Here is a 21136-nt window from a genome sequence, read left to right as displayed (position 1 = left end):
TGGCAACGTTTACTGTCAAAGTTCGGGTTCAAGAGCATCGTCGTCATCAGGGTGGTCATTCGAATTCAATTTGTAAATTTATTTGAAATATTTCGTTACATCAAAATCTCGCATAACTTCTGATCTCGCCCTAAAAGCCATTGGTAACCATGTGTGTAGCTCGTTGTTTCTGAGCATTTGAATGGATTTTCATGTTATTTAACAACGCTATGGGAAAGAAAGGATCATTATCTACCTACCCGTGATGTTGGTTTGGATGCTTATTCTCTCATTTGCTCAGAAACAACGAGCTACACACGTGGCTACCAATGGCTTCTAGGGCGTTATCTCAGAGTATCCGAGAAATATACGATACCGGGTACCCCCGTTGGTTTGACCACATTTAATCTGAACACTGATGGAACGTTGTGGAACGGAACGCAGAATCAAAACAAAACAGTGAAAGAGGTAACCAGAAACACGTTTCTAGGGTGACTAGATGTTCAAATTAAAAATGAACCCCGATGGTTTGCATCTGAGAGAGACTCGCGAAGACGAAAAATATCAACGTCATATGCAGCCAATATTCCCCTCTCACGAAACGTCAAATGCAGCCCACCGTTTTTATGGCTGAAAAAGTGAAAAGTATTGTGTTCAAAGTAAACTGTTATTAAAAACCTCAGTCGGCAGAGCAGTTTTTTCCAAAGTTGCTGATAAATCTAAGCAGAAGATTAATTATTTCTAATGTCTGCTACGTTTGCTGGCATGAAATTTCACTCAAACGGCTATTTATGATTCGATGTGATGCAAACTCAATCATTTTTTGCTGAGAGGTTCATGTGAGAGTTTGAACAGCATGCGCATAATTGGTATAAACACAAAGTGGAATAAGAAAAAAACTCAGCAATCACAGAAAAAGAAGACCGTCTTCGCGAGTCTCGTCTCAGGTTTGCATGAGGTACCGTTCAAATTAGCGGGGGTGCACGGTACTGAGCGAAAGCTCGTCTTGTATGAAATTGCATTTTCGGTCAAAAGTTCTAATTTATTCGCTCACAAAACGACAATTCGTCCGGTGGGGTGTGCTGCTGTCGTCATGATGATGGTTGACGAGAGCAATGTCAAACTCATTCATGGTTTCAAAACATTCGGAACAAAATATTTATTTTCACCGCTTACTTCACTTATGTATGAAATTGAATGAGATCCAATGGTAGAGAATTCATTTATCTACCCAATGGTATTTTTAGGGGCAGCGGTGAATGTCCCGAAGCGTGTTTTATTCAAGCGCAAAAATCGCTTCAGGCGAAAGTTCCAATGAAACTACCTCACATATCCTGGTTTTCCAACCTCAAACTAGTGCTCCCACCAGCCTGATCTCAATTTTTATGAAAGTGGTGCAATAATACAAAAAACAATCGTATGTAGAACATACAGAATGAATAATCCTACCTTTTCTGCCTAACTGTTTCACTGTGAACCGTCTTATATCAGGAAAATAAAACATTTTTCCCCACAGTGGCATGTGATGGATGCGTGAAAAATCAAATCTCTCATCATCTGACTAGTTGCGCTACCAAAGTATAGATGGCTAACAGTATGTTGCGTTTTGCGATTGGAAGCGTATCAGCACTAAAACCACTAAAACCTCTATGTGGATAAAAAATAACATAATTCATGAGTGATCCAATTTATTATTTTTCAAATTTCCCACATTTTACATATATTTTTCCACGCATCGAGATAGGTGATTCCCATTATAATTTGAATTATAAAATAATCAATACGCCTCCAAACGCGAAAGGCAAAATACTGTTAGCCATCTATACTTAGGTAGCACAACTAGTCAGAGGATAAGAGATTTGATTTTTCACGCATCCATCACATGCCGCTGTGGGGAAAAATGTTTTATTTTCCTGATGTAAGACGGTTAACAGTGAAACGGTGAAACAGTTAGGCGGAAAAGGTAGGAACATTCATTCTCTATGTTCTACATACGTTTGTCTTTTGTATTATTGCACTACTTTCTTAAACAATGAGATCCGGCTGGTAGAAGCACTAGTTTGAGGTTGGAAAACCAGGATATGTGAGGTTAGTTTCATTGGATTTTTCGCCTGCGCGATTTTTGCGCTTGAATAAAACACGTTTCGGAACATTCTCCGTTGCCACTAAAAATACCATTGGATAGAGAAATGAGTTTTCTACCATTGTATCTCATTCAATTTCATACATTACTTCACTTAAGCGGTGAAAATAAATATATTCTTCCGAATGTTTTGAAATCATGAATGGGTTTGACATTGCTCTCGGAAACCATAATCATGACGACAGCAGCACATCCCAGCGGATGAATTGTCGTCTTGGGAGCGAATAGGCAACTCTCAGTAAATAACTGTAAAAGTACTCATAAGAATATAAGCTGAGAAGCAGCCTGGATAAAAAATACAATACAAAAACAATATAACGTATTGTAACAGTACCATTCAAAGCATTGGAAATACAATACAGATATTGTAACATGACAATACAATTACAGTACAATATATTGTTTTGAACAGTTCACTGTATGGTATATGAGATTTTTCCAATATAATGGATGGGTTGTTAAGTATCGTAACAATACAAATATAGATATTTTCTCATACATACATTTTGAAAATACAATACGATATATTGATCATGTATTGTCTTGATTAGCAATGTGTGTATTGTTGTACAATACAAAAACAATTCAACGAACTGTATTTCAATTGGTGGTGAAAAGTATAGAATTTGTATTTTGTATGGATTGTCCCCCAACTTACCGGATATTCGTACCAACAGTAGCAAACAAATTTTAACTCCTATAGAAGTAAAGATATTTATCATTGTTGCATTCATCGTCACAGCTAATGTCAAGTGACTTCTACAAAAATATTTATTTTTACTTTCTGAATATTTTTCATCCAACATTTCTTGCTTTCTGAACTTGTTTTGTTTACTTCTTTTAGCCAAGCTACACTGATAAAAACTATTTGGTAATGCAAACCATTACAGTATGCTCAATTTTACTATGTCAATAAATAATAAAAATAATCACGCAATGTGAGATATTAACTACGTTTTAGTTCATACAACCAAGATTTCGTTCCAATGCGCATAGTAGACTGAACTACATTTTGTTGTCAACTCTGGTGCATAAACAATTTGTTAACTATTTCGCCATAAGCTTTTAGCTTCTCAAGAATAGCTAAAGTGGAAACTTTTTACTTTGTAATAACTGTCGTTTGAATTGTGAAGTGTTTTAAGAAAAGTTATTTACTGCACGAACGGACGGCACTCTAGCACACGCGATTTGGAAATATAGGTGAGAATTATTCGATTGTGTGGAACACTTCCAGGATTATGAATGTCCTGCATTATTTTTATCCAGTAACCTCTCTTCGTAAGATCGGAATGCCCGTCGACATTGCCATCAAAGGATCAACAAGAAGGCAGTTTCCGCGGTCCAGATGATGTGCTGACGGAGGATCTGAATCTGCTGAGCGAGGAGGACAAATGCATTCTTGGCAGCCTTGGCGGAGTTGCATCCATGGAGCATCGAGTAGAAACTATAATTATTAATTAAAATGTTGTTCCCCTTGTTTACAAAATGAATGTAAAGATGATGAAATATAAACTTCCCAACAATAACAAAAAAACTAAACTGTATATTTCAAATAAATACACACAGGGGTAAAATGTACTAAATACATTTGATCATTATCACCAGACACATGATAAATTTGACAATTATGGGATATGCTATCAAACTATAGTAAGTTTTACACCGGTATAGTAATGCCAATAATAAAACGTGTTCTGTAAAAATCAAGTGGTAAAAATGTTTTTATTTTACCTTCGTCAGCATTACTATATGACCTTTTTTTCAGTGCAGGTTGCCGCGAGAACATTTTTTTGTTTTCAAAGTTTGGTTTCATAAGACAAAGCTATGAATTTCAACCCGATCCATTGAAGCGAATTTTCAAAAGTGGTTCCTATGTATTTCGATAGTCCATTCGCCTGAGGGTACTGATTTCAAACAAGATAATCATCACTACTCTCGAAGTACCTATACAGCGGGGATTCGCTGGTTGGAACACGACTGCCTTTCATCTAGCGAATCCGTCCCGTTAGTTGGAACCTAGGGGTACGACACTTGCAGGTTATCTCCATTTTAGGCAAAAAATGTTCATATTAGTCAAGTTTTCAACGAAATAAATAAAATCCAGGTTTTTACGAGCGCTAATGGCTGCCGAAAACAGGCTCGCTTTCTAGTAGGGATCAGTCGATATGACGTTTGGCTTGGGACCGTTCAATATAAAACGACCCAAGCCAAACGTCAAATCGACTGATCCCTACCAGAAAGCGAGCCTGTTTGCGGCAGCCATTAGCGCTTTTAAAAAGCTGGATAGATAATAAATCACCAAAAATCGATGAAATCCAAAAAAAAATCCCTTAAAATCTGTAATAATTCATCGAATTGACAAAAATCGATGGACATCCCTAAAACTCGAATGTCAAATTTTGGTGTTTATTTTGTTTCGGTTCCACTTTTTACTACGAAGCAAAAAGAGATTCCACAAAGCACTCGCACCAACGGAAAACCTCATAAGGAACTGTCATCGTGTGCGTGAACAAAAAACAAAAAATATCTGTCTCCTTGTTTTTCTCACAGAAAACCGAAGAAAACATCGGCAGCTTCGTAGTCGCGATTTGTGACCGGCATTACTGTTGGAGAAAATTTGATTGCCGGACTTCGCAGAGTGACTACTACTCAAATTGATAAGAATTGATAAGACTAAAGTGTCCGACTGATTGTTTCAAGTAAGTTTTACTGAAAATCGAAATGAAAGAATCAGAAAGTGAAGGAAAATGGAGAATTCTGCTCGACCGGAGACGATCAGTCGAGCCTGTTGCCCCATCGGGTACCGTACACTGAGGAAACCGGACGTAAGACTGTCATAAGATTTGCTTATGGAATTACGACACAAGAAAAATCTTTGAAATTCATAAGACCATCGTATGATTTTCGGCAGATGCTGTTTCCATAATATACCTCGAAGGAATTTCGTAAGATGATCTTATGTACCAGCATTGACATGATAACAAAATCCATAGATAGTCTTATGAATTACGTTCTAATCCATTCTTGATTCCATAAGACTGTCTTGTGTAATTTGAGCTTTAGATTTTAAATTTCAATGAATGAATTATACTAATTCGCGTTGATAAATAGGTTAACCAACTTGCAAAAATCAAATTTTCGTCCATTTTGTCACGCCGCAATTCGATTAAAGCTTTCAACTGTAAGCATAAGAATCGAGTTGCGATACGACAAAGTGGATGACAATTCGAATTTCTTGAGTTGGCTAACCTATTTTAACGCGAAGCAGTATATCATAGCAGAGAAAAAATATTGAGAAAAATTGTGAAGAACGCTTCAATTGGTGGAGGTTTACGTTAGGGGCATCCATAAAGGGATAAGGGGGGCTTATGATTTCTTAAGCGTCATACAAATTGTTTGAAATTTTCATACAAAAATCTTTGTTCGGATCCAATTTCACAACCTGATGGAAAGAAAGTGTCAGTTACAGCGTAAATTATGATAAATAGGAAATATTTACCCTTTGATGCATTTAAAACGGAGACAGACAGCGACAAGTCAAACACGTCAAGTTCGGAAGCCATATTGAATTTCTGATAGTGAAATGCCTGTACCGAGAAAATTTGTCTCACGTGGTTTTTCACAATGATGATCAATGGGATTCATAAGCGTTCTTATGACATTGACAATTGAAGTTATGAAATAATTACACTAGTCTTATAAATCTCAATCTCGTCGTATGAAATACACAAGTGTCTTATGAACCGACAAAAAAATAATAAAAAATGCTTTCATTAGTGTGATCTTATGAAAATCATGCGAGATTTTTGCCTCAGTGCACGATTCGCACATATGCACATTTATTCTATATATGGAGACTTCAATGCGACGATGCTCAGACGTCAAAGTCAGTTTGACATCTAGTCTTGACATTCGAGTGCTTTTTAGTTGGAATATTTTCCAACCAGCGAACATCCAACCAGCGAACATCCAACCATCGAGTCATTCCATGTAGCGGAGCTCCAACGAGCGAATCCCCACCGTAAAATAGATTGAAAGTCGTTTAAATTGAACTGAAATTGATAACTATTATCAAGTTATTTGATGACATATTTCAGCCGAACCACAGATAACAGATGTTTATGTTAGAACAAAAATTTTCTGAGAACTTGTGTAAATATTCAAACTAAAACACGTTGAAAACACTAGCGCCGCCACACAACGTATTGCTGCAATCAGTGGTGAATAGAAGTATCTTGAAATGTTTCATATTCACCACCGACATCACTATGGGAACTTAGCGATAACAGCGCCACCACGATGTTGCTACACGCAAAAAAAATTGTGCGGTAAAAACTACCATTTTAGGGGGTTAACTTAAGCGCTCGCACCGGCAATTTTCAGCAGACCAGAAATGCGCTTGAAATTACCATGTCTGTAGTTGGAATCAGATTGTTGTAAATTATTTCTGTCAAATGTACCAGTAATGCGGTGGGGTGTACCGTAAACATAGTAAATAGGTCTGAATTTCCATGGTAGTTTTAAGAATGGGCGTAGTCAGCTAAAATAGTTATTTTTACCACAGATTTTTTTCCCGTGTACTTGTGTTGCCACTTAAAATCACCATTAATTGTCTTACACAGTTTTACAATCGGACATAAACATCTGTTATCTGTGGCCGAACGTTTCAACCCAATCGTCATACAAAAACCGAGTGTTCGAAATATGAGTCTGTTCGGAATTTGAGACAAAACGGTACGTGGTCGATTTAAATTTCTTCAGAGTTACGTCTGATTGTCTGTGTTTAGATCAGAAACATAGGTTTTGAAAAATTTCATTGACAGTTTTGTTGTTTGCAGAATCCTACTCTTTGTGATTGTGTCACTTTGTCGTCGGTCTACCTTTAAACGCGCCGAGCCGAATGTGGTTCTCCCGGCCCGGTTCGCATCGTTTTTAGAAGCCGCCAGCTAGGGCAGATACACATCGATCTCTTTGGAACACATATTTATCATATTATCCAAAAGGTATGTAATATTCATAAATATGTTTGGAAGAAATCTAACGCCAAACGTTCTCAGAATTTTACAGAATGTTGGACACAACTCACGTCGTCAGTGCGGTAGCCGTCGTGGCGTCCTTCATCATAGGGCTCAAATTCGGCAGAAGGAACTCCGTCGACAAGAAAGTCCACAATCATGGCCAGCTACAAAACTCTTCAGCGTCCAAAAAGGAGGAAGAAAATGTAAGTTTTCTGTTAATTTTATTCAATGCTAGTTTAACGTAATCAAACAAATCCTATAAGGTTTTCTCCGACTTTGGCGGCGAGTACAAAATGGTCCTGGTAGTTCGAAACGATCTCAAGATGGGCAAGGGCAAGATCGCGGCCCAATGTGGCCATGCAGCTGTTGGTGCCTACGAGGGTGCCCTTAAGAAAACTCCGTCAGTTTTGCGGAAATGGCAGCACACAGGGCAGGCCAAAATCGCCGTGAAGGTCGAAAGCGAACAGCAAATGATGGAAGTCTATCGGACCGCCAAGGCAAACAATCTTAACTGCTGCCTGATCAGGGATGCCGGTAGGACTCAAATTGAACCCAACAGTAAAACGGTGCTGGCCATCGGACCGGCACCCAAGCAAATTATCGACACGATCACCGGCCATTTGAAACTGTTGTAAACCGGTGTGAGGTTTCTGATAGGCTATGCGCGTAGTTTGATCAACCAGCTTCATTTTCTTATCTTGTCACATGAAATTCGTTCAAATATAAAATCAATTTGGATGTAATTCTTGTTCTGCTAATTTGACTTAGATTTAAAATTGATGATCATGATCATGTTGTTTATACATGTTTGTGTGTCGAAGTATACTGCCCATAAATGCATGTTAGTCCCATATTTGCTGGATTTCCTATTCACATGGGCCAATTTTGCGTTTATGGGCAGTATATTAGAACACATAAATTACCATTTAAGCCAAAAATGGAGATTGAATTTGTATCGCATTAATATGCGGCGAATAAAATAAATAAGCTAAACTATTTGCGTATTAAATTGTCCGAAAATAACCGCTGGTTTAAAAAAAACAAATTCATAAAAAAGGAGGAGAGCGATGTCACGGATACTTAGAGCTAATAAAAAATGTTTTTTTTTTAGTTTCAACATTGAACACTATTTACTTACCTAATCTGGCCAGAGTGTTCTCAAATTTGTCAATATCATACGAATTACATGCCTGGTAAGACACGTTAAACTTATCTTTGTGTCCTGCCAATATATTTGTTTTGATACGATACTTCTTCAAGCCTAGGTGACTTTAGGATAAGATCTGGAAATAAACAAGAAGAAAGTAGGGCCGCAACACTCCACAAATAGGCGGCCCATCTTGTTTTAGTATTCATGCTTTAATAATTGACAATAGTTGAGGTAATCCATCGTGAAAACTTACACAAAATCTTTATTACATCACAGATCATTACACATTGTCTGTTGCGTTTCCACATCCGCAATAAAAAAAACTTTTCTTATCATATAATGAAAAAATGAGGGTTGTTACAACATGGCTCGTTCGAAATGAACCGACAATCTGCTCACTTGTAGACGTACACGGAATCAATGGATTGAAAGCTTTTATTTGGCGCATTTTTAGAACATATAGAGCTTCCTAAGCCCGGCTTATCATCTATTCTATAAAAGTAATGTTTCATAGCCTGGCGAAAACCAGCGCCTTTACCCTACCCTATTATGTTTGATTGCAGTATCATAAAACCTCTGTTGTTTGGACTGACCCTTTTCGCATGAGAAGAATGATAGTTATCTAACAAATCTATCGCCGTGGTTTCATTCCACAATTCAATTGTAATTCTACACAGTTGCTTCAACATTCTCTCTAAAACACTCCCTTAAAAATGCAACTCTACTTAAGATGGGGATGAGCCAAAGCCAGACCCACCAAATTTCCATTTTGAAATTCCCAGTTTTCCTGGTATGGTATTCAAAGTTTTCTCAATTTTTAATTGCTAAAATGATAATCCCTTCGACAAGGGATCGTGTTGAATACTACTAAATCCATACTTATCAAAATGATGCTCCTTTAGTGCATATTACTACAGAGTTTCAGACAATTTGACCGATAAAACCTCAGATACCAAAGAAAATCATCGAGGTGCTCAGGTAGTTTTTGGGAGAAATTTGGCAAAAATTTTATGATTGAGGATCTCTCTAAAAACTCTACGAAAACTGGTGTGGTTTGCGAGATGTTAGGCGGTCGTGTATCCACTGGTGAAGTCTAGTAGTTTCCATGGTTTCTATTAATATTATCTTCACTGAAATTGCAAATTGTGCTTTTTTAAGAATATGGCATTCAAATGAGGAAATTCCTCTTTACAATGCATCATAACATTGCACGAATAGGGAACATTTTTATGATCTCATGATTGCTACCATTTATGCTAAAACTAGTAATCGAAGTTTCGGATATCACTCCTTCATTCTGATAGTGGTAGAATGACAGTTTTAACAAATTCAAATTATCGTTAACATTCCATGGTACCGTAAAGTGCCCTAATTCAGCGCATTGCCTAATTCCGCGCATTTCATACAAAATTATTTACATATGGAAATACACATCAATACTGCAGCAACTTTTAACGCCATTTGATGCTACTTTGATTTAGAATAAGTTTGAATCACAAATAAAAGCAAATAGAGCAGTTTATCGCGGCGTAAAAAAATAATCAGTTGAGGCCCGTCTGAGTAGACGCCATTTTTTTCAATTTCCTTAGCGTCCGTGCTAAGACTGTAGGACACAAACAAACGTGATTTCTATATTGAAAATGTTTTATTATTTGTGCAATATTCTATGAAACTACTTGCTACAGATGTGTTTCATGATGCTTCTATGAAATCTTATCAAATATTAGCATAATTATTGAGATTTATTCCAAAAAGTATTGCGCGGCATTAGGGCACGTCATTTTTCATAAGTCCCTAATTCCGCGCACTGCTATTTACAGAACAACAAACAAGTAAAACATGCTATATTGGTCTTCACAGCTGAATATTTATCTGAGGAAGTATTTTCATGCATAAATACGTTTCGCAAACAACCGGAATATCGGGAAAGCCCACTTACAGGGAAACTAGCGGCCGTTCAGAAACCACGTGGTCATTCATGGTGGGAGGAAAAGTTTGTCCAAAACCAAAGTCCATAAACATTTGTTATTGTATGAACAGTGCAGAATACAAATATACAGACTTAAATTATTTTACAGGAATCCGTGAAATTCAACGTAATCTCAACAGCTGAAAATTTCGGTGAAATAAATTAACGGAGTACGGTAAATTTTTACAGTTTTCGGTAAAATTTCACCGCAATCCGTTGAATTTCGACGGAATTACGGTGTTTTATTTTACCGAACTGATCAGCTGTTGAGATTACGGTGAAATTCACGGATTACGGTAAAATAATTTAAGTGTGTAGAGGTAGTCGGGGCGGTTTCGCCAAACTGCATATTTTTTTGAAATTTCTTCTGGACAAGGAAAAGGAAAAAATATCAACGTCTCCGCAGTCGCGAAACGTCCAAATGCTGAAAAATTGAAAAGTATTGTATTCAAAATAAACTGTTAAAAAAAACTCAGTGTTCGGAGCAGTTTTTCCAAAGCTGCTGATAAATCTAAACACAAGACTATAGTTATTTCAAATGTCTGCAAGTTTTTCTGGCATAAAATTTCACTTCAAAGGCTTTTTATGTTTCGGTGTGATGCAATCGCAATTGCATATTTGCTGGGATGTTCATGTGAGGGTTTGCGCATGATTGATACAAACACAGAGGAATAAGAAAAAAAACTCAGCAATGACAGAAAAAGAAGACCGTCTTTGCGAGTCTCGTCTCAGGAAAAGACTACAACAAATGTTTATCCTTATTTCATGTGATAGTCAAAAAGATATAAAAAAGTCTACGTTACGGCTCATACAAAACTTTACTTTTTTTCATACAAAAAGTGTTATGGAGGGGGGGTAGGGGGTTGAAAATGTTCAACTTCAGCGTTACGTAATGAATGGATGCTGCCTTATACAAAATTAATGTTAATTTGATTGTTTTGTATTTGTATTTGTATTTGTACTTCGTCTTCAATTATAAAAATTGTACAGACTGTTCTTATTCTAATCTCCTTATCCTAGATTTAAAATGCGTCTTCGACATACCAAAGTCATGTAATCTGCTTACTTCATTGTATGCTCTTAAACAAGAACTGTAGCTACTGTGTTGTCCATAGTTGGTTCCATGGAACGGTACACTAATCGCGGGATAGCTGCGCAGGTTTCGTGATGGAACTTGAAAGTTTGTTTGTTCCAAAAGCTCTGGACAATCGGTGTTTCCCTCAAGAACGTCAAAAACGAACAATCGTTGGCTGTTTTTCCGTCGATCTGACAAAGTCTCCAGCCCAATAAGCCTGCAACGCGCTTGATAGTCCGGTAAATTTACAGGGTCATTCCACGGAAGTTGGCGCAAGGCGAATCGAATAAATTTCCGCTGAACTCGCTCTATGCGGATGATGTGCGTTGCTTGGTAAGGAGCCCATATTGGTACTGCATACTCGAGAATGCTTCGAACCAACGAACAGAAGAGCGTTTTCAATGTGTAAACATCAGTGAAATTTGATGTGTGTCTCCGAATGAATCCAAGAACCGAAAATGCTTTGGCTGTCATATTTGAAATATGTTCATGAAAACGTAGTTTCGAGTCAAATGTAACACCTAAGTCACGGATGGTGTCGGACCGTTCAAGCGAGTGGTTACCGATGGTGTACTGGTAATTCATTACATTTCGACGACGCGTGAACGAAATCACTCGGCATTTCGATATGTTGATCTGCATCCCGTTCTGATTGCACCATAGTAGAAGGTCATCAATGTCATTTTGCAGGGCAAGACAGTCTATTGTTGATTCGATCACTCTGTAGAACTTAAGATCATCTGCAAACAATTGCTTCGGGGACCTGAGTAGGTAGCACACGTCATTCACGAAAAGAGTGAAGATGAGTGGTCCAAGTACACTTCCTTGTGGTACGCCAGACGGTATGGGAAATTCATCTGATGAAGTTTTGTTTTGCAAGTGCGCGAAATTAGGCATTTTTCTGCGCGGAATATGGAAAAGCGTGTAAAAAATGCGCGGAATTAAGCAATTTCAACGAGTGAACTATTTCAAAAAAATCACAATTGTAACGTGTGAATACAGTCTAGTTTATATTTTTGCCATAATCTAAAACAGATTTGCTAGCGATCCCCCCATAAAGCTTTTTTGTTGATGCAATACTAATTTTTAATTAAGCATTTGAAATGTTTTATTCGTTAACTGCGCTGTATTACGACACTTTACGGTAGTCGGCAAGCAGAAAAAAGCAGGACAGAGCTTGAAATATGTTAAAATAATCATGACACATTAAAAGAATCACTAAATCAATGGTCTGCTAAATCAGGACGGATTACCATCTAGTTATGACAGTAATAGAAAAATATATTTCGAAACATTTTTAAACAATGAGAAGAGTGAAACATTTTAAGATGTAGCAAAGTAGAAATAAAATCATTGATGTTTGAAAGTTATTTGTCCAAAACTATATAGGTATGTCAGTATCATCAAATATTACTTTATACAACTTTTTTTTGGTGGTTTACAGATTTTGAGCTTGAAGATGTTCGTTCTAAACGATTCTAAACGAAAGAGAACATTCAGACTCGACGGGTGGGAGGAGAGTTATGCATCAATTTGTCTGCTGTTATTTAACTTATTTATAATTATATCCCAGCAAACTTATGCAAAAGTCTCAAACAAAATTTGCTCCAATAGGATTTGTTTTTTTCAGCAACCTTCTTCATTAAGGGTCCAATAATCAGTTTTCACTATGAGATGATAAGTTTTTACTTACATTACAGTACTAACCCGTTTAAAACATGTTTCAAAATTTCTCCGTAGTAATTTCTTTATGAACGTACATAGTCTTTGGGCCACCTTTAAACCACAACCGAAAAAGCTGAACATTGCACAGAACACTATTGTTGTAAAGATTGTAAGAAAGATATGGGAAATTGCATTTTCAAACTTTTTTTGAATTTTAATTCGCCCTAATGTAAGAAAACGTAGCATTTTTTACATAATTAGGTATCTGCGAAAAACATTTGAAGTTACTGAAAGTCTTGCCCCGGTATACCTTATAGAAGTTTTGAAATTCCCTGACTTTCTAGGTAGTCAGGGTGTCGACTTATTATACATCGGATGATGATACATTCCCACGAAGACTGTAAATCGATCCAAAGTTCGTAGAAAATGTTAAGTAGTAACTTAATGTTTGTCGTTTTGATCTGGACAAAATAAAAAAAAAAAACATCGATAAGTTTGCCATAGGTTTATGCCTTTATTATTTATTCGTTTTAAGTTAATATATATATTGAATTGTAAATATTCTAAAACCAGAGGCCTCCTCCATCATCATTATCATCGTTTTCATTCGTATTGTTAAATATATCCATTTGTAAATTATTCTGTTCGTCATCACTGTCCGAGATGGCCAGATCCTTATGCAGTGACTGCAAAGGTGGTAAAACAGCATTCGGTTGCTGTTGCGGTTGTTCCTGAAGTTGAACCTCCCCGACATTACCCACAATTTGCTGATTTTCAAACTGAGCAGGTTGTTGCTGGAACTGCTGGAAGTTGGGATCAAAGGCACTTCCCTGTTGATAGGCAAATTGATTGGCATCCATTGCACCAGGTTGTCCTCCGGTGTCTGTCGCCAACTGTCGATTGGACATTCCGAGAAAATCACTCGGATCATAATTGGGATCAATTTCCATCGATTCTTCAGCTGTTTGGTAGAATGACTGAGTGCCACTCAACTGTACCATGGCCTCTGCCGCCTGTTGACTATCGCCTTCTTGTGGAGGCAAGATAGATGAGTTTGAAGGAGCATTTGATTGATCAAGTGTCACCGAAACTCCTTCATTATCGCTCATGGTGACTTCTTCGAATTCTTCGTCATCGGTCGAATATTGACCACCTGTAGGAGAATAGTATAATAAATTATTACCACACTCTGGAATGTTCCTTTATACTATAAATTCCTAACAGAGCATCATAGTGCGTGGGATATGCATTAATATAGAATATAATGATAAACTCATGCAACATCTACGAAAATACTAATTTTGCATTCTATGCATCTACATCTACTCTTGAATCTACAGTGGCGACAGCTACTTACCTTGCTTGTGTCGCCCAAAAAGCCCCGAATCCCCAAAGAATCTTCCACCTCTGGTAGTAGCAACTGTACTGTCATGCCCGAACGTATTGTTAGTACTCATTAGCTTGGTCCTATCCATCTCCGAAGAGCCCGCATTTGCCATCCAGTTCATTTCGAATGCAGAAGCAGACGGATCGGTGGCTAACAGCGGTGTTGAAGAACTCGACGGGATACCTTCATATCCACCAAGCTCCCGGACAGGTCCACTACTTCCAAAGCCGCTGTTCCCGCCTGGGTTGCCTCGCATATGACCTCCACTCTGGACGGTTGTACTCATGGGGGCACCGCCAAAGTCGTCGCGGTCCTTACGAGGACGACCACGGGACCGCTTGAGCAGCATCCTGTTCATCCTCTGTGACATCATCATGCCCGGGAACTCTAAGATAGGTATACACGGCGAGATAGTGTGGTGAGGATAGAATTGTTTTAGGTTCTCGACACGAAGACTGTGGACAAGATGGCGGCACTCACACACACGTTAAACATATAAACCCCATGTTAGTAGGTATTTAGTTCAAGCGGACACGTGTTTGCGGATTAGTTGAAAGCACCAATTCAATCAATTTGGCGTTAATTAAATTGAGTTATTTTACATGAGGAAACCGTTATTTGAAGCTGGTGTGAATTTTGTATTTAATATTATTATAGTTTTGCAGTTTGATCCCAAAGACGCATTTCGGATCAAAGCTGGTCGTCTTGATGACTTGCATTTTCCAGAGCAAAAATCCCAAGTAATCATAAGCACTAATAATAAGCCCTTAATCAGCATCATAGATGCGTACATGCATTATAATAGCACCACAAATGCTTACACACCTTATAACAGCACTTCCGATGCATAGAAACCCTATTACAGCATCATTAATGCTTCTAAGCCTGATGCATACAGGCATTAAATAAGCATTATATTGGCTTTATATTCGAATACAGGGCATGTTTAAATGCCATCCAGTGTTTTGACAGATATACCACGTGCTTTGTGTTTGCATATAGTGGCAAGAGGGAGTCAAACATAAATCTTCTCACTACTACAATTGCAGGTTTTATGACGGGGAAAAGTGATGGTTTAAATTGGTCACTTTTCTTTCCAATACTATTCATCTTATGTAGCCGTAGGAGCAAAGGAGCAGGACAACAACTCAACAATACGGGTGTCGCAGGTTCGAGACGCAAAATGAGGAATTTCATCATCATAAAACGAGGATCAAAATGTGGCAATTGCAAGTCCTCAAAAGGATGAAAACTACCAAAACGAATATGTCTGATACGGAGAAGTACTATATGTATCATTTTATTACATTTTTTGCATACTATTAGAGGTTTCCGTTTTCATTCATTCATTTATTTACCTCGTGTACCAGTTGCCGCATACGCGAAAGCTCTCTGGCCGCGTACGCGAAAGCACAAAATATTCGCCCTAAAAACCTGGCGAAAACAACTGACGTTTCTCACGTGGTCTTATATCAGCATTAGTGGTGCAGAGAAGCACGGTTATATCTTGGCACTATAATGGCACGCTATTTCGCCTTTTCTGGCATTATAATAGCATTATATGCGTATATAAAACTGACATGCATCAAATGATTACCCTATATGCGCATATAATGCTGTTACCGTGCCGCATTATCGTGCTTACTGGTTACTTGGGTATCCAACCTTAAACAAGGGTACCAAAACTATTCCCAGTAACGCCCATCTTGCCGTAACTTGGGATAGGGAATGTAGCACTTACATCTCAAGCAACCATATCAGCGCTGGTATCGAACAGACATCAAAATAATAGTGACTTTAATGACCAATATGATCAAAACATTGATCAAAAAGTAACGAGATAAACATTAGCTTGATATAGGTTAGTACCTATATTCCAGAATTCAGTCGAAAAAAAAGAAAATACACGAACTCCGGAAAACAAACTCATGATAGAATTGTTAGTCAAATTCCTGTTCATGAGGAACTTACTGACCCTAATAGGGGTATTCACTTAACGGAGTAAATCCCTGTGTATATCGTGATGTTTATCTTAAATATTTCACGAAATTGCAGTAACTACTTAGGAAATATTTCAAGTTAAGTAGATGAAAGAACCGAATTTAGTACTTTACCATTTAATTCCACTAGAGTTTGTATCCTTTGACAGATACGCGTATTTCGACCTCAACTGTAAGGCCGTCTTCAGTGTCGTGTACTAGACTCGACTTCACACGACTAGTACACGACACTGAAGACGGCCTTACAGTTGAGGTCGAAATACGCGTATCTGTCAAAGGATACAAACTCTAGTGGAATTAAATGGTAAAGTACTAAATTCGGTTTTTTCATCTACTTATAGGTATTCCACTAAACAGCTCGAAGATTCATTATCAATATTTCAAGTTGTTGAGATTCAACAGTCAGCCGATCAAAGAATGCGCCGGTAATTATGGACCTATGCACGGGCTCATTATGTGACGTTTTAGCGGTGCCGAGTTATTTATGGGACCATGGTAACCAGTGAATTCGGCACCGCTCAAACGTCAAATTAGTGAACTCGTGCATGGGTCCATAGCAACCGTCATAAAATACGTTATTCATCAACAAATAACAAGTTTCAAATTCAACAAATAATAAGAATCTAGGTTTGATTTTGTTGTTTTTATGACAAAGAATTGAAAACAATTGAAATACGATGGCAAGAGTAGGATTTTTCTTGAAATTGGACGAGTCTGAAAAAAGACAATGCCTGGGGAAAACATATGTGAACAATGAGTATGGTCGTGGAACAAATAAAAGAGCCTCTGCTATTACCGGATATAATTCTTTTATTAGGATGGCCACACTGTGGAACAAAAGGTACCGTTCGGTGACAGAATGTCGTGTCTAAAGCCTGATTCGCTGCTGACAAGTAATTTCTTGGCCTATCTTGATGCATGGGAAATTCCTGCAAGGAATCGATCAAGTAAGCGTTTTTTTCTGATCGCAGTACGCAGTTGAAAAGAACTGTCAGTTCAAACGGGAGTCGCTGTAGAAAATTTCTGCAAGGAATCGGCGAGAAAATTCTTTAGCGATTCCTGATCAACAGCAAATCAGGCTCAAGTCTAAGCAATAGTCTTGACGTCTTGATCTCACTGAACACAACGCGCAATGACCCCCATTATTTCCCATTAAAATTTGTTCTAGTTAGTAAAGGCGTTCTGCATTTGATTGCATTTGCAACGTGTTGATTTCGATTCTGAAACAAGCAAGAATTTTCACTTGGGATCACTTAAATGATTGTGAGAAATAAATAAGCAACCACTTTGACAATAATACTCCTCATGCAACATTGAGGAGTTCTTGAAGCGTCAGCTTGTTGATCAATATGGAAAGAATTCAGGGTACCGTGATGGAAACAGCCGAACGGACTTCAACTATGGTGAACCCTTGGCTGAAACGAATCAGTTAAAAAAACGTAACTCAAACAAACAAACCTCTGACAAGTCTGGTATTTTTTATTGGGTAACTAGATTATAAACTTCTTATTTTTTACTGCCTGAAGTCAGGAAAGGAATATTTCATTTGAAATGTTTCATCACAAATACCAAAGTTACCAGGTACCAAAGTTTACGCTACTTTAAGTGAATACCCCTATTGAAAATTTCGAAGTAGAGATACAAACTAAACGAATGGATCATTAAAATAACCAAAACGGCCGCTATGGAAAGCATAGATAGCGCCACGGTAGCCTTGTGTGTTTGACAGAACAGTAATGCTGTCACAATGTTAAATCCCATGTACAGTTGCGCCTTTGTTTTGATGCGGTGAGCACCGAAAAAAGTTATCTTCAATGATGCATTACTTGAAACATTCCTTATCAAATCTGTAGAAAATTGTTGGAATCAGCGTTTATTTCAACAGACCGTTTCAATAAATGGATGATTGGAAAGAATAGTGGCGACTCGTAACCTTACGTTTTATCTAATATACAACACTGAAAATTGAATACTTAGACTATGAAGCAAACAATAAACAATTGTGCACAATTACATTTGGTATAGAAAATTAGTGTAAAAATACCTAACATAAAAATCAAGCATATATGAGGAGGAAAACTGTAAGCAAAAATGTTAGTATCAAATTATAACCTAAAATAAGAGTATTAGATCTGACGGAAATGGTCTATCATAAAAAGCATGCTTGCAGATAGAGGCAGAGGCCTGTCTATTGTTCCTACTGATATAGGTAGTATAGGGTAAAAGCACCGGTTTTGGCCAGCCTATGAGAAAATGTCAATAAAAACTGAATGGGAAGCCGTATTTATACAACAAATATGTCAAATGCAAGCTATCAATCCATATTATATGTGTAAAATATCAAAACTGAGGCAAAACCATTTTTTTGCTTTGAAAATCCCGTTGGTCAATATAGGCCAACGGAACCAGTTTCGGCCAGAGATTTAACTTCAGTTCCTAAATTGGCCAATTGCATTGGTTTCTCATGAGAGTGGCCAAATTAGGAGTGCTTTGGCCAAATTAGGTGCATAGGAGTTAAAATTATAAAGAAAATTAATTGTTTTTCTTATGTTTTGAATCAATTTGGACAAGTAAATGAATGTAGCTCTATCATATGAATGTGATCTACTGCACACAAAAGGTTTCATGCTGATTGGCTATGTAAAACGGTGTATAATCCACTATGGCTACAACTGGCGTATGGCCAAAACCGGTGCTTCTACCCTAGTGGTTCAAAAAATCGTTTTTACACCACACCAACTTGATTCTATATCAAGTTCCAAATGCCCTCCCAAAATTTGAGCTCATTTGGATGAAAACTGAGACTGTACAAGCACTTGAAAGTCTGTATATGAATATTACTATGGGGGAAAAGCAAGAAATTTGCCAGGGGGGGGGGGTGCTTGGGGGTCAAGCAATGGATTTGACTTAGAATCGGATAAGCGATGTAGAATTTTGAACAACACGAATAGGTATTGTTTGATGAGGATGTTTGGAAGCTGTTAAGTGTTAACACCTATACTCCCAAACCCCCTCAGAGAGTCGGAAGTGAAACTTTGACCATGCATATCTTTGTCATTTCTGAAACGAATTTCAAAAATTTTTTGGCGATGGAACCGAACACTATTTAGGATTGATGCTCGTTTTAAGGTTTTAGAAATAGATGCATCTACCCAAAGTTATTAAGCAAAACGCACTTTCTAGTTTTTTTGAAAAACGCATTTTTTTACAAATTCAACGATAAAACAAAATTTAAAGCGATGACATGTACTTTTTTCGACGTGAAATTGATTGTGAAAGTCAAGTGAACATATTTGAGTAAAAAAATGAATTTCCGATAACACTCAAAATTTATTTTACCCAGAAAACCACACCAAAAATTGAGCTTTTTTGTCTGTAAATCAAAATTGAAGGCTATGACGTGCATTTTTTTCGGCATGAATTTACTTGCAGAGGTCAAGTGAATATTGTACAGTTGAAACATATTTTTTTGACTACACTCAAAATTTCTTTTACCTAAAAACAACATAAACAACTTATTTCCAGAGTTTGTTCGTCTGTAAATAACAACTCAAGACAGGTAGTTTTTTCGGCATGAATTTACTTGTAGGAGTCAAGTGAACATGTTTGAGCAGAAATAGAAATTTTGGATAACACTCTAAATTCCTTTTGCCTAAAACATTACGAAAAACTCCATTTTCTGGAACCGTTTGCCTGTAACTCAAAATTCAATGCGTTAACATATAGGTTTTTCGACATGAAATTGAATTTAAAAGTTAAGTGAGCATGTTTGAGTAAAACATGAATTACCGATAACACTCAAAATATATTTACCCAGAAAATTACACAGAAAACGTATTTCCTGAACTCTTTTGACTGTAATTCAAAATTGAAGGCTATGTGTTTTTTTCGGCGTGAATTTACTTGAAGAGATCAAGTGAATATTGTAGAGTAGTAAAATATTTTTTTGACTATACTCAAAATTGTTAGTACCTAAAAAAACAACATAAACAACTTATATCCAAAGCTTGTTCGTCTATAAATAAAAAATCAAGGCTTTTCGGACATTTTTTTTATTCAAATATGTTTACTTGACTTTCACAATCAATTTCATGTCGAGAAAACTATATATGATTGCTTTAAATTTGGAGTTACAGACAAACGGGTCCAAAAATAGGGGTTTTCGTGATATTTTAAGTAAAATAAATGTTGAGTGTACAGTCAACTTTCGTTCGTTGCACTAAACCTGTAGCCCACTTAGTGAAAGACTTTCACTAATCGGGCTGAGTTTCGAGCTGTCAAATAACATAGAACAAAAGAAAAACAGAGCTACCAACATTGATAAAGTGCGTCTTATGTCAGATAATGACGTTTGCCTTCGTTTTAGGTGGGCTATAGACCAACTAACGGGAGCCCAATTGAAACGTAGCCCACTTAAAGATAGTGCAACGAACGAAATGTAATCGACTGTAATCGAAAATTTCAATTTCTGCTCAAACATGTTCATTCAACTTCTACAAGTAAATTAAATACTGAAAAAACTACATGTCATAGCCTTGAGTTTTTATTGACAGACGAACAAATTCTGGAAATAAGTTGTTTATGTTTTTTCTTAGGTAATTACAATTTTGAGTGTAGTCAAAAAAATATTTTTTCGACTGAACAATATTTACTCGATTTCTACAAGTAAATTCATACCGAGAAACTTCAAGCCATAGCTTTCAATTTTGATCTACAAGCAAATACGCTCAGGAAATCCGTTTTCTGTGTA

The 21136-nt window shown here is 37.2% G+C and overlaps 2 protein-coding genes across 3 annotated transcripts in view; one reads left to right on the top strand and one right to left on the bottom strand.

Moving 5' to 3' along the window:
* The first annotated feature begins 6966 nt into the window (after window positions 1–6966).
* LOC5567419 (probable peptidyl-tRNA hydrolase 2) lies at window positions 6967–8133 on the top strand. Its single transcript, XM_001657357.2, has 3 exons — window positions 6967–7125; window positions 7180–7343; window positions 7404–8133. Exons 2-3 carry the CDS (start codon window positions 7191–7193, stop codon window positions 7773–7775), a joined length of 525 nt encoding a protein of 174 aa, XP_001657407.2. The 5' UTR covers window positions 6967–7125; window positions 7180–7190; the 3' UTR covers window positions 7776–8133.
* A 5356-nt stretch (window positions 8134–13489) lies between these two features.
* LOC5567420 (transcription initiation factor TFIID subunit 1) overlaps window positions 13490–21136 on the bottom strand; it is a 42910-nt gene continuing 35263 nt past the window's right edge. The window contains exons 7-8 of one of the 2 annotated variants that reach the window (XM_021854870.1): window positions 14357–14773; window positions 13490–14152 (exon numbers count right to left, since the gene is read on the bottom strand). In XM_021854870.1, the coding sequence (XP_021710562.1) occupies window positions 13563–14152; window positions 14357–14773 (1007 nt within the window). In that variant the 3' untranslated portion in view covers window positions 13490–13562. The remainder of the gene's footprint in view (window positions 14153–14356; window positions 14774–21136) is intronic. The other variant, XM_021854875.1, reaches the window with a different exon arrangement.

This window comes from Aedes aegypti, chromosome 1 (assembly GCF_002204515.2).
Source record: "Aedes aegypti strain LVP_AGWG chromosome 1, AaegL5.0 Primary Assembly, whole genome shotgun sequence".
Classification (NCBI taxonomy): Eukaryota; Metazoa; Arthropoda; class Insecta; order Diptera; family Culicidae; genus Aedes; species Aedes aegypti.
Note: the sequence above shows the minus strand (reverse complement) of the source record. Positions and strands in the feature narration are given on the sequence as shown.